Source organism: Patella vulgata, chromosome 2 (assembly GCF_932274485.2).
Source record: "Patella vulgata chromosome 2, xgPatVulg1.2, whole genome shotgun sequence".
Taxonomy (NCBI): Eukaryota; Metazoa; Mollusca; class Gastropoda; family Patellidae; genus Patella; species Patella vulgata.
The window spans coordinates 85,383,882-85,396,367 of record NC_065880.2 but is presented as its reverse complement, the minus strand read 5'-3'; the positions used below and the strand labels follow the sequence as shown (position 1 = coordinate 85,396,367).

Sequence of the window (12,486 nt, the reverse complement as noted above, 5' to 3'; positions counted from 1 at the left end):
TAAAAAACAAAGTCGCGATTATCCACTTAAGCCGATCGTCGCCTTTTTCATCGCGCTGGCTACGGTGACCCTCGCATTGTATCTAGACACAAGATGATCTAAATGGAAGCTTTCAGGTACCATACGTTAAACCCCATTTTCATTTTAAGGGGAATTATCACTCTCATCAAGAGAATAATTCTGACGGCGGGCCTGATATGGAAAGTGTCTATTCGTTCGGATGGGACGAAAAACCGCGGCTCAGTGTACACATTGGCGTGCATGTAGCCTAAAATAACCCCTGACAGATGGAATTAGAACTAAGGGCCGTTATAACGCATTTGATCGGGAAAAGTTACCCTCAGAATAGCACACTGTATGACATAGTGCCCGTCGGTGCAGAACAGTTGGACGTTAAACCCATTCTATTTCATTTTAATTACAGTAAAGTAATTTCAGCGAACGTTCCTAATACCCCCACCAGACAGGGGTGGCGTCCTTACTTCGCCGCTACGGCGACGGAAAATGGTTTTAGAGCGCGTTAAGATCGCCATAAGCGCGGTGGAAACGCCAGCTATCGCGCTGTGGTCACCAGGGTCGCCAATGATCACCGAGTCACGGCGTTTGTTTTGAGCATGTTCAACACAAACGCCAAGGTTCTGCGATCTGAACTAGAAAGCTATGAGAACACGACTTTTGTCAAGTTTTTAATTTTTTTGGCACATTTTCGCACGTTGTGTTCACGTTTGCCGGCGAGCTTGTGTATTTTCTGGTCGCCGTACGGTCTTAGCAGCGCATAATAAGGACGATACCCCGGTCTGACGGGGGCATTAATGCTAGGTTTCCACTGTCGTGGATGTGTTACGATAGTATTGTCCCTATTGAGTCCACGATACGTTCGGACACGTTTCGATACGGTCAACACGATCGTTACAACAGACCCCAATATATGACAAGACCTGACAGGATCACCACGATTACTCCACGATTAAAACCACGATTTCAATCGTAGAGCGAATCGTAATAGTTGGAATCTAGCATAAACTGGCTTTGTGCAGATTTGTCTCAAATGTTGCTTACAATCTATTTTGGTTATCCCCGCACCATAACTACTGTTGTCGTGACTTGAAATCTAAAATACAAATTTTACCAAACGCCTAGGAAACCCCAAAGGCGTTAAATTAGAATTTACAATAACAATCTTCAAAATAAATAAGTAGCATACATATTTATGACTTTCCTGGCTAGAAGGTTCATTTAAAGGTGCAAAAAATATATTTAACAGAAAAAAAAATTGTATAACTTAAGGTCTCGAGGAAATATTGATTAATCGCCGATGTTACGGTGGCTAGGTGGGTAAGACGCTGGCTCGCTAGCCTGGAGGTCGCGTGTTTGATCCCTACATTGGCCGAGAAAGTTCATCCAGATTTTCCGACGTGGTTTCCCGTTGTCAACGGTGCAAGGCAGAGGACCTGACAAGGACAGCTGTCTAGTCGTTCGGATGGGACGAAAAACCGAGATCCCGTGTATACATTGACGTGCACGTAAAAGATCCCTTGGCAGTTGGAATTCGCTATAAGAGTAGGCCATAGTGCCGCTGCCCGGACAAAATTTCCCCAATAGCACACTGTATTGCACATGCCCGTCCCCATTATCCCGGTCGGAGCAGAACAGTATATGACGTTAAACTTCATTTCATTTCATTTTGATTCGGTACCCCCTTTTAGTTAGGTTCTCTACTCATTTGCTTCCAAGTTTTTGTATAGAACGTGGTCTACAACGGTGCTTTACGTTTCATGTTATCTCCATTATGAAAACCTGTTTATTATTACTATAAATCTTCAATTTGGCGTGGAATCGCTGTGGCTCAGTGAGTAAGACGTTGCCTCGCCAACCCGGAGGCCCCTTTTCTAATCCAGGTGTTGGCCAAGAAAGTTCATCGGGATTTTCCGGCGTGGTTCCGCCTTGTCAGTTGAGTAGGACGGAAGGCGTAGTAAGGGACAACGTATATAGTCGTTCGGATAGGACGAAAAAACAATTAAAGAAATTCAACAATTTAAAAGTGAAAATCAAATGTTTTTTCTTCTTTAAAAAGGTTATTTTATTCAACGTAAAAAGCATTTCATAATATATAAATAAATAAACGAAATCCTGTTTAATTTGAACCTATTACGACCACTTCATGACTGGAAATCCGTTTATTATGAATGAAACTGGTTTCCAATGACGAAAGTAAAGTGACCGAAATATTCGAATGGTTCAAATTACCAGTTTGTCTAAGCTTCTTCAATAAATATATAAATATACAAATTAGCACTTTTTTTTCAAATTGGTTATCTCCACTGTATGCAGAATATTATGTCATCTACAAATTTATAAATGTCCTAGCCTTACGCGCATGTAGGCCAACGTAAATAACTAAAATGGCGTATACCTGCTTGTCACGATGGCGATGCTGTCTCTATGGGTCGTTTGAATGTAGCTATCAACTATTGAACTAAGCGATCAGCCAAGCTGGTAAGAGGTATGTTATCAGACAATCGCTTAGTGAACAAGGGACGGCCATTATTATGTATAGGCCTAAATTAAAATATGAACAGCATCTCCACAAGTCAGATTGATGAAACAAGCAACTATAGGTTATTGAATAATAAATATTATTATAATGTTATGATCGGGGCCAGAATAAGTCAACCAACTAGACACTTCCTAAACACACCGGATGCCACCACTCCGCACACAAAGGATTATTTGTCAGCGATAGATCGTCGGCTACAAATTGCAGAGCAAGATACTCAGCCCCCAACCACATCGATTCTCCGTTGCCGAATTCTGGCCTCAGATTTGTCGCAATCGACGTGTCGTCGTCCAGATGTTTTGCACGTGCTACATCGCTATGATTGGTTTATACGGCACTAAAAATAGTGGTTCCCACCAGAGGGTCGTAAACCAACAATCCACATCATAGAAGTCATTAGCGCACACACAATCGACCAAACGCTTGGAACAATCTGTTGGCTGTTTAATTCACCGCATACCAAAGATTATTCTTCTGGAACGAAAATCGCCGACCAATAATTCCTGGGCGTGTGCAGGCTTTCAATGTCGAAAAGTCTTAATCCAGCCCTGATATCCGATAAGCTGGTGGAATTCTTTGATCCGTTCAAAAGATGATGCTGGACTAATACCATATTATTACCGATAAATTACACGCGTGGAATGATATTATATTGTACTTTAGTAATGTTGTACTTATATTAAATTTTATGTCGTGTTTTTGGTATAAGGCGACAAAAACAAATCATGTTTACGGTTACCAAGCCGACCCGATTTATTTAGACCGAAATCGCGGACCCTAAAATTTCCCATTTCCTAGGCCCTATAACTAAGCACTCTCCTCACAAGTCTCGCTATCCAGCATTCGTGAGGACTGCAAGGGAAGACAACTCTGTTTGGCGGATTGATAACTATGTTGTGAGGTGGTTTTCTGCGGACAATTTCTAACTCTGACATTTTCAAGAATCTTACTCAGTAATGAAGGCAGAAATGCTAGGAAATAGAAATTAAGACTTTCCGACCGACCTACGACCGACACAATTTTGGGAGACCAAGTTACCGTAAACATAGATGTATTTTATCTTGGCCTAATCGTTGGTATTCTCTACCTGAATATTTTTTTGATAACTATAAAAACAATAATCCTCGTACAAGAGGATTGTCTTAAATCAATACTAATCAATAAATCTATATAGATAGAGTTTTATAAGCATGTTGACGATGTGTTAAAGACAAAACATATATGCAGTTATTCAAGTGTACGTGTTAGGGATCTGGGCCCTTATTCACGAAAACTTAAACTAAGATACAATCGAAATTTTAAGAAATACTGCAATTCGATTGACTGACCAGTAAAATCAATTTGCATATATCCAATTTGCATATTGGTCAGCCAATCGAATTGCAGTATTTCTTAAAATTTCGATTGTATCTTAGTTTAAGTTTTCGTGAATAAGGGATCTGGTTTTGTACAATCTGATTCAAACACAGATCCTATTTCGTTTCGTTTTTTATAGTTCAAATTTTCGTTTTACTTGTCTTCACTAGTGTAGGCCTAGTCTCTATCATCAGACAAGGAGGTTCTGGGTGACAAATACTAGTGTAGACCATAGAAAGTTTAAAAAACGAAACGAAACATAGATCTTTATTTTAATTAGATTGGGTTTTGTAAATAAACATTTAATACAGGCCTATTTATATATAGCTATCAGTATATAATAATCTTAAAAGATACCTTAGGTGTAAAATATGTACATATTATGCATAATAAATTTCTAACTCATTTCTCATAGTCAAAGCCCATATCAAATCGATTTACACGCCAGTAGTACAGTTAAACCCCGTTACCTCGAACTCGGTATTCTCGAATACATTGGTTGTGTCTTGGTCATCCGTCGAACCCGATAATCAAAATCCCGTTTTTATGGTAACGTCATCTTTTTATTACATGTAACAATTAAACTAGTGGACTGGCGGTGTCGCTGAATTTAATACGAGAGGCAACAATTTGTGTTTACTATAATATATGACTAAAAATGTATTGTTTATCCCTCATATTCTTCAGATAATATAAAAAAATTCGTAGTTTTACGACATGTTATAATTAATAATTTATGGTATAGATAAAATAATGACGTGGCTTTTTTTTCAATATTAGATAATATTGTACATAAACATTGTGATTGTCAGAACAGAATCCTTTACATTAAGTTTAATATATAATAGCACCAAGAATAGTTGATATAAAAGGCACATAACGACAGTTGATAATAGTAGTAGACTGGACGTCATGACTCGGGAGTATTCATTGCCTTCATGACTCGGGAGTATTCATTGCTTTCATGACTCGAGAGTATTAATTAATTGCGAGGTAGGCTATGAGTTTGTTGGGTCACAGGGCCAAAGAGATCGGGTAGCATTGTTTTAGGACACTATAGAATTTTTTTATGAGTAGTTGTTCTGTGAAGTCTTATGATATAAAGATACGTACAGACACGCTTTTAATTTTTATGAATGATTTTCCTTGGTCAGGGGACTGAAACATTGTTATTGAACAGGGAGGAAACTTGAACGGGAATATCCCCGATCATTTTTTTTTACATGTGATATAGCAACGGGGCGAGAAATTTTCCTGGACAGTGGCTATAATCTTTTAACTGTCTAAGCTGCACTTAAGCTTGACGTTGGATTCTATCTAAAATACTAAGCAGCACTTTTCTTTTAAGCCCCGCAGTCGGTACCCCCAACATTTGGCAACGAGTCTTAGACAGCACCAGGATATTAGAACTATGTAGCTATAATCGACACTAGCGTGTTTGTATATAAATAATATCATTATAAAATACGAGAAAATCACAGAGAATATAAAATGTTTAAATATTTAAACTATATATAAATGTACAAAAATATATCGTATTTCTTTAAATATTATAAAATATTATATTGAAGGTGTGTATATATTCATAAATATGGCAAGTTTTTGAGTTCTATTCCTCCCAATCCCCGTGGATTTCCGCCAATCCTCGTGGATTTCCGCCAATCCCCGTGGATTTCCGCCAATCCCATCGTCTAATCCTTAAGTGTTTATTCGGGATGATTTATTCATTGAATAATATGCAATCGACAAAACTGCGTTAAAAAAAGTTACTATTCAATAATGCTCTTTTAGCGCAGTTTTATCGTCTTCTATCCGGAATGGAATCATCGCCTTCTATCTCAGGAATGGAATCATCCGGTGTTTTGCAGTCATAAACGGCGGAAGGATATCATTAAACGATTTGATCGGCAATAATTGTTCTCAGTTCCAAAAACATTCGAAATCTGTACAGCTTGATCATGGTGAATGGATGGATTGCACGATTATCTAAATAATTCTACTTTCGATTTATCTTTTTATTCTCCTGGGGGCTTGACCATACACACAACGCAGCGTCCGACACGTCGTAGATGTTGATTTCCCTTCAACGTTTCCTTTTCGGGGGTAAGTCGTTCTCTCTCTGTGGCCCCGGCTAACCAAAAACTAAATTTATCCGAGAAATAATGACACTGTCCTCGGCTAGTGCACTCTATAAATGGTCGTGTTGTAAATGTTTCTAGACAACTACCAGGACTGGAGAGGGATTGACCCCCGGCCGCGGATCCAATAGCATGCTGAAAAATAAATACAAATTAAACATACATTATGCAAGAGGTAAATCTGCCTATTGCAGGTATTTATTTTGGCCTGAAATGTTATCTAAATTATTAATTAGTCATTTATTAACACGGGAAGACCTTAATCAACTCTCGATGCCATCTTATGCGTCGGATTTTCACTCGATTTAAATCCGATCTACTGCTTAACGCTCATTGAAGATTAAATCCAAAAGTGGATAATCGAGACTATCGTACCGACTTTAGTAATGATAATCGATGTTAGGCCTAAAACTCAATCGCTAAAATCTCAGTTCAAAGAGGAGCAATTTTCAGCATATTCCCTTTACATTATCTAGTTTTTAATCATTTTAACTCTCTATCTAATCATCCATAATGTCCCTTTAACTTCATGTGAAATAATCAAATAAGCGTCGTGAAGTAAGAATGTATTCTCGAAAGAAAGAGTAAGCAAGCACTCTCCAATACATATTTTTGTTGATGCGCACCAAAGCTAGAAATGAATTTTGCCTGCTCTTCTTTAGTTAGAACGTCAATATGTACGCGAGTGGACGAACAAAGGTACACCTTCCAGGAACTAGACCAATATCGGCTCCTAGGTAAACTTCTCTCTGGGAGCCGAGATTGGAGCTAGACCAGACAAGTGGGGAATCGGGCTTGTAAAGATTGGAGCTTGACCTGACAAGTGAGGAATCGGGCTTGTAAAGATTGAAGCTTGACCTGACAAGTGAGGAATCGGGCTTTAAAAAAATCTCAAGGTTCTTCTCGGTCTATGCCCGGGATCTGAACCCGGGACACTCTCGTGGAGCTATATATGAGCTGAAGCTACATGGAAGGTAATTAAAGGTACCACAGATATAAGGAATAATGGGAAAACATAATGTCATCTACTTACCATAATAAAACTGTAGCCTGCCCACATGGGTGCCCAACCCTCCGGACAGAAGGGGACACGTGTGGTCATACTATGTACCGCTATCATGGGAGTTGGTGACTGACAGACGGCACACCGACTGACGTATCTGTACATCTCTTCTCCTCCGACCGGCATCATCGGCATATCGTAGTCGGTAGATAACCAGTAACTTGTTGCGGTCCGACTGGCATAATAACACGTATCGTGAATATTACAGAATAAAGTTGGCATCGGTGCGAAATGAGGCAGACATGATCCGGCTGCACCTGTAAACAAAATTATTTGTAAAGGAAGGATGGAAATCTCACACCAATCTGATTAAAACACAGATCCTATTTCGTTTCGTTTTTATATAGTTCAAAATTTCGTTTTCTTGTCTTCACTACACTAGGATCTGAAAGAGTTGTTATATAACCCGCGTTCTGGTTGGTGTGGGGGATTAGCCAATGAAACGATCTGTTGCAGCGAGTTCTCAGAATGCGATGCACGGAACTGTGGCTATCCTACTAGAAACATCAATGCTGATTGGCTAATCAAATGTCTGACGTCATAGGGTCAAAAGCCGCTCGTATGACACTACAACCAGCCAGATCTTCACGTGATTAGTAAGGGCCATGAAAAGTATAAACGAAACGAAATATAGACCTGTATTTTAATCAGATTGTAACTCACACCGCCCATTTTGGGACTAGCAAGTAGTTATGTTCTATTTAAAGGAACCGTGCTAGATATATTACATTGAATGGAATAGGTTTTATCACCCAATAATACATTCTGACACACTCCTCGCAGTGTTTCCTTTGATTAGACCTAACCCCATTCAAGCTAGAGAGGGATTTCTCGGGCCATTGCTTCAGGAATATGGCTATCTTATACTCCTGTACTACTTTGTTCAGCTCTGCTTTTTCACAGAAATACACACTTTTAGTTTCTTATGTGGGTGTGACAAGTTCCTAAATCTCAAATGTCTGGATAGCCATGTCTACATACGTTTCTACGTTATACTGGTAAAACCCAAATAGGAGCCAACGTGGCTAAGTAAGTGGGTAAGTCGCTGGCTCGCTAGCCTGGAGGTCGTGAGTTCGATCCCCGCATTAGCCGAAAAAGTTGACTGGGATTTTTCGACCTGATGAGAATAGCTGTCTAGTCGATCGGATGGAACGAAAACCCGAGATCCCGTGTATACATTGGCGTGCACGTAAAGATTCCTTGGCAGTTGGAATTCTATATAAGAGTATGCAATAGTGCCGCTGCCCGGGCAAAATTGCAGAACAATGAGACGTTAAACCCCCATTTCATTTCATTTCATATTAAATTAATATATGCGTGGCGATCCCTTTTCATTTGATTTCATTTCACCACACCAAATAGCGACCATTTATTTGTTGTGATTTGTGTTTAATCGTTGCGTCCATGGGTTTAATTCTTTAGAGCCCGGTGACCACATGGATTTCGAACCTGCCTAACGCACATATAGAGCATGCTATCATTGACTTACCTAAATCTTGTTCGTGAGCTTTGCCCTCTACCTCTGTATGTAATAAACTATAGCCCTGCCATAAGACAGGGTGTTTATTGTAACAACCTGTATCTCTCGGTGACTGACTGTGTCGAGCATAAACATACGCCGAGGGACCTGGTATACCTAAAAGCAAATAAAATAACAAGTGCTTAACCGACTGACTAAAAGAGCAAGCAAAAAGTGCGATGGAAACATCGAAATCCGAATCTGGAAACCCGATCTTGAAATTAATTTCTTTACCGCACGCACGTTTACACCCCAAGTTCTCCTCCTTTTTTACGACTTAATTTGTATGCTTACGATTAGAGATAGATAAAAACTGGTTGCTAGATAGGTACCTATACTATGTTACAGGTAGCAGGACGTTGTTACCGAATCTTGTTCGATGGCCGTATATAGCACCAGAGTGGAATTACGGCCACGAAATAATACATGAAATATATGGTAAGCTCAAACTAAACGCCAGGCTCAGTAACCTACTAACCTATGGGTTGTGCGGGGGGGGGGGGGCTACTTCCCCGAAATAATACATGAAATATATGATAAGCTCAAGCTAAACGCCACGTATAGTAACCTACTAACCTATGGGCCCTGGGGGTCCTATTTCACCGAAACCCGGTTCTCCCTGATCTCCTTTACGGCCTTCTCTTCCAATACCAGGTTCACCAGGACGTCCTGGTTCGCCAAAACCTGGTAGCCCATCTGGTCCGCGTGGTCCTCTTTCTCCTGGACGACCTTCCTCACCAGGAAATCCACGGGGTCCTTGAATTCCCAGACCAGGCTCACCAACTTCACCTGAAATACAACAGAAGAAAGAAATCAATGACTGGAGTTCAGTTCAATATATTTGGTGTATTCATACTAACTAGGGTTTTCAAAAATCCCGAAAATTCTTATCCCAGGGATTCGATGCTGGACGAATTGATGCATGAATCGAGCTATATAGACAACCATAATACAAACCGAGCATTCCGGTTCATAGACCTACCTGTTAGTATTGTATAACAGATGTGCTTGGATTTTACTGCCACTTGCCACTGTCATGTGTGCAGTTTCCTGGATAACGACATCCAAGAACTTAGAATCCTACCCAGCAACCTTGTTAAGCGCGGCTCCAGGGCTGCATTTGGCTTTTTGGGATGCAGACATTGGAGACATCGAGACAAATTAGATGAATCTGAAATCTCGGGATCACGAATCGGGAGAAAATCCGAATACTAAGTTTGTATTTTTGTTTTATTTCTATGATCACGTTTGCATGGCGATATTGACGAATTGATTCTATTATATGTGAAATACAGTGATTTATATACGTTTCTTACCCTTAGGTCCTTCAATGCCAAAACCTGCCTCTCCACGGGAACCCTTAATCCCAGGTAAACCGGGCAGACCTCGTTCACCATCTAAACCTGGTATACCCAGGTCTCCCCGTGGTCCTGTCTGTCCACGTGGTCCAACAATAGATTCACCCTTTTCCCCAGGATATCCTCTTGGTCCTGGTTCGCCAATTCCTGGTTCTCCCTGTTCTCCTCTTTGTCCCGGTAGACCCTGTAACCCATCTTGTCCAGGTCTCCCGTCACGTCCCGGAGAACCCTGAGGCCCAGGTTCTCCTGGCACACCATCAAAACCCGGCCTTCCCGACTCACCAGTTAAACCATCTAATCCGGGAGCCCCAGTCATACCAAGTTCTCCACGAGGACCCGGTGATCCAGGGCGTCCTACTGGTCCAGAATCACCTGGTACTCCAGGCAATCCATTGAGACCAGCGTTACCTATTTAAGAAAAAAAGAACAGAGAATAAGTTAATACATTGTCATGAATAATAATTCTACGATTAACATTATTCTTTTGTATCAACAATTCCATTAAGAAACTTTCCGATGTATTCAATGAAATTTGAAAATAATAAAGGATTTCAAAACCTACCTTTCTCTCCTTTTGCTCCCAATACAATTTCCCCACTAACTCCTGGTGGGCCTGGAACTCCAGGCTTGCCTCGAAATCCTGGTATACCTCTTTCTCCTTTACTACCCGACAATCCGTCGTCGCCGGTTGGTCCAACCGGACCTGGGTCACCACGGAGTCCAGGAAGCCCATCTATTCCTGGAGGCCCTGGAAGTCCTATCCCCGGCTCTCCTGGATCCCCTTTCACGCCTAATAAAGAAGTTCCCGGTGACCCCTTTGGACCCGTAAATCCCCGTGGTCCTATATCCCCGGGAGGTCCGGACAATCCTTCACGTCCATCAGATCCCGGAAAACCCCTTTCTCCTTTCTGTCCTGATGGCCCCTCAAGACCGGGAGGACCGACTGTTCCTGGCAGTCCATCTAATCCTGGTTGGCCGGTTTCTCCTGTATAACCACGAGGCCCCCTTTCTCCTGGTATGCCGTCATCACCTGGTAATCCAGGGAAGCCAGGGCCTCCTCTTGCTCCTGAAAATAGCATATGAATATCCGAATTAGCACACACACCAGGGACCGGTTCCTAGAGCACACGGACTGTAAAGCATTTCACACGCATATATGATATATATTATCGTGAATTATTTGTATGCCTGTACCGAATTGAGATAAAATCCTATCTTCGTACCATCACCATACTAACAAACTGAACACAAGGTTTGAGGGCGTGTTTTACTAGATTAGAACTAATGCCGCCTGAATATTTAGGGTTTAGGACAATAACGGGCTGTGACTTAAAACCTACCCTGGCATTTTTCGCTTACTAAGTTGATCCAATGGCACATAGCCTACCCTGCGATCGCATCCTATAATGAATGAACCAAATGCCCGTATGACGGGTTCTCACATGGTTTAGGAAAAAAACAACAAAAAAACATGCTATACATTTTGCTTTGCTAATTAGCGAGGTACTGCCGCCAATCTACCCTAAACGTTGCGTTCATCAAGATTTATCTTTAATCAAATGCTTAAAATCAACACACCTTTTGGTCCTGGTAATCCTTCTCCTTGAGGCCCGGGTAATCCAGGTAATCCATCCTCGCCTCTCGAACCAGGTATACCATCCCTGCCGGGACCACCGGGCTCTCCTGGAATTCCATCTCGTCCGGCTTCTCCTTTAATACCAATACCAGGTAACCCTCTAGGTCCTTCAGGTCCAGGTCTCCCAAAAGTTATACCAGTACTTGTAGCATCAGCTCCGGCTCGTCCGGGAAGACCAGGTTCTCCAGATTCTCCTTTTCTACCGGGCAATCCCTCTAAACCATCTCTCCCGGGATTTCCCTTCGGGCCAGGTAGCCCATCAAGGCCAGCAGGCCCTGGTCGACCGACACCTACTGGCCCAGGGGGACCCTGAGGACCTTGTCTACCCTGCAAACCCGGCAGACCTCGAACAGACTGTCCTTCCAAACCTCTCGGTCCCCGATCTCCTTTTGGACCAGGTTCCCCTGGGTACCCATCAAGTCCAGGACGCCCAACACCGAGGTCTCCTTTCAATCCGGGTAAACCAGTAATACCATCACGACCAGGGATACCCCGTTCACCAGGGTCACCCTTTAGACCGCGTTCTCCAAACACTGTTTCCCCTGGTTGTCCAGGTTGACCTGATGTACCCGGAAGACCCGTGAAACCCCGTTCTCCTTGCTCTCCTGGAAAACCTCTGGGTCCTGGTGGTCCCTGAAAGAAGATACCAAAAATGTACACACCTTCCATTTTATATTTGAGTTTCATCGCCGTATTAGTCTATAGTATATCTGTTCAGTATTCGTTATGTTCCTAATGTATGATGTTGGTTTACGTATTCATGTGAGCTATACAAAGTATAATAGCCCTACCGCTGACTAATTAACAAATTATGATTGTGTTGTGGCGTTCAATAACTATTCTGTTATTTATAGTACTA

At 41.7% G+C, this 12,486-nt stretch overlaps 1 protein-coding gene across 1 annotated transcript in view; it reads right to left on the bottom strand.

Moving 5' to 3' along the window:
* Positions 1-5,273: 5,273 nt before the first annotated feature.
* The window catches only part of LOC126812084 (collagen alpha-5(IV) chain), a 46,698-nt gene continuing 39,485 nt past the window's right edge, over positions 5,274-12,486 (bottom strand). The window contains exons 14-20 of the mRNA XM_050538269.1: positions 11,570-12,260; positions 10,554-11,057; positions 9,950-10,399; positions 9,210-9,422; positions 8,604-8,750; positions 7,085-7,371; positions 5,274-6,186 (exon numbers count right to left, since the gene is read on the bottom strand). Coding sequence (XP_050394226.1) covers positions 5,929-6,186; positions 7,085-7,371; positions 8,604-8,750; positions 9,210-9,422; positions 9,950-10,399; positions 10,554-11,057; positions 11,570-12,260 — 2,550 coding nt within the window. The 3' untranslated portion in view covers positions 5,274-5,928. The remainder of the gene's footprint in view (positions 6,187-7,084; positions 7,372-8,603; positions 8,751-9,209; positions 9,423-9,949; positions 10,400-10,553; positions 11,058-11,569; positions 12,261-12,486) is intronic.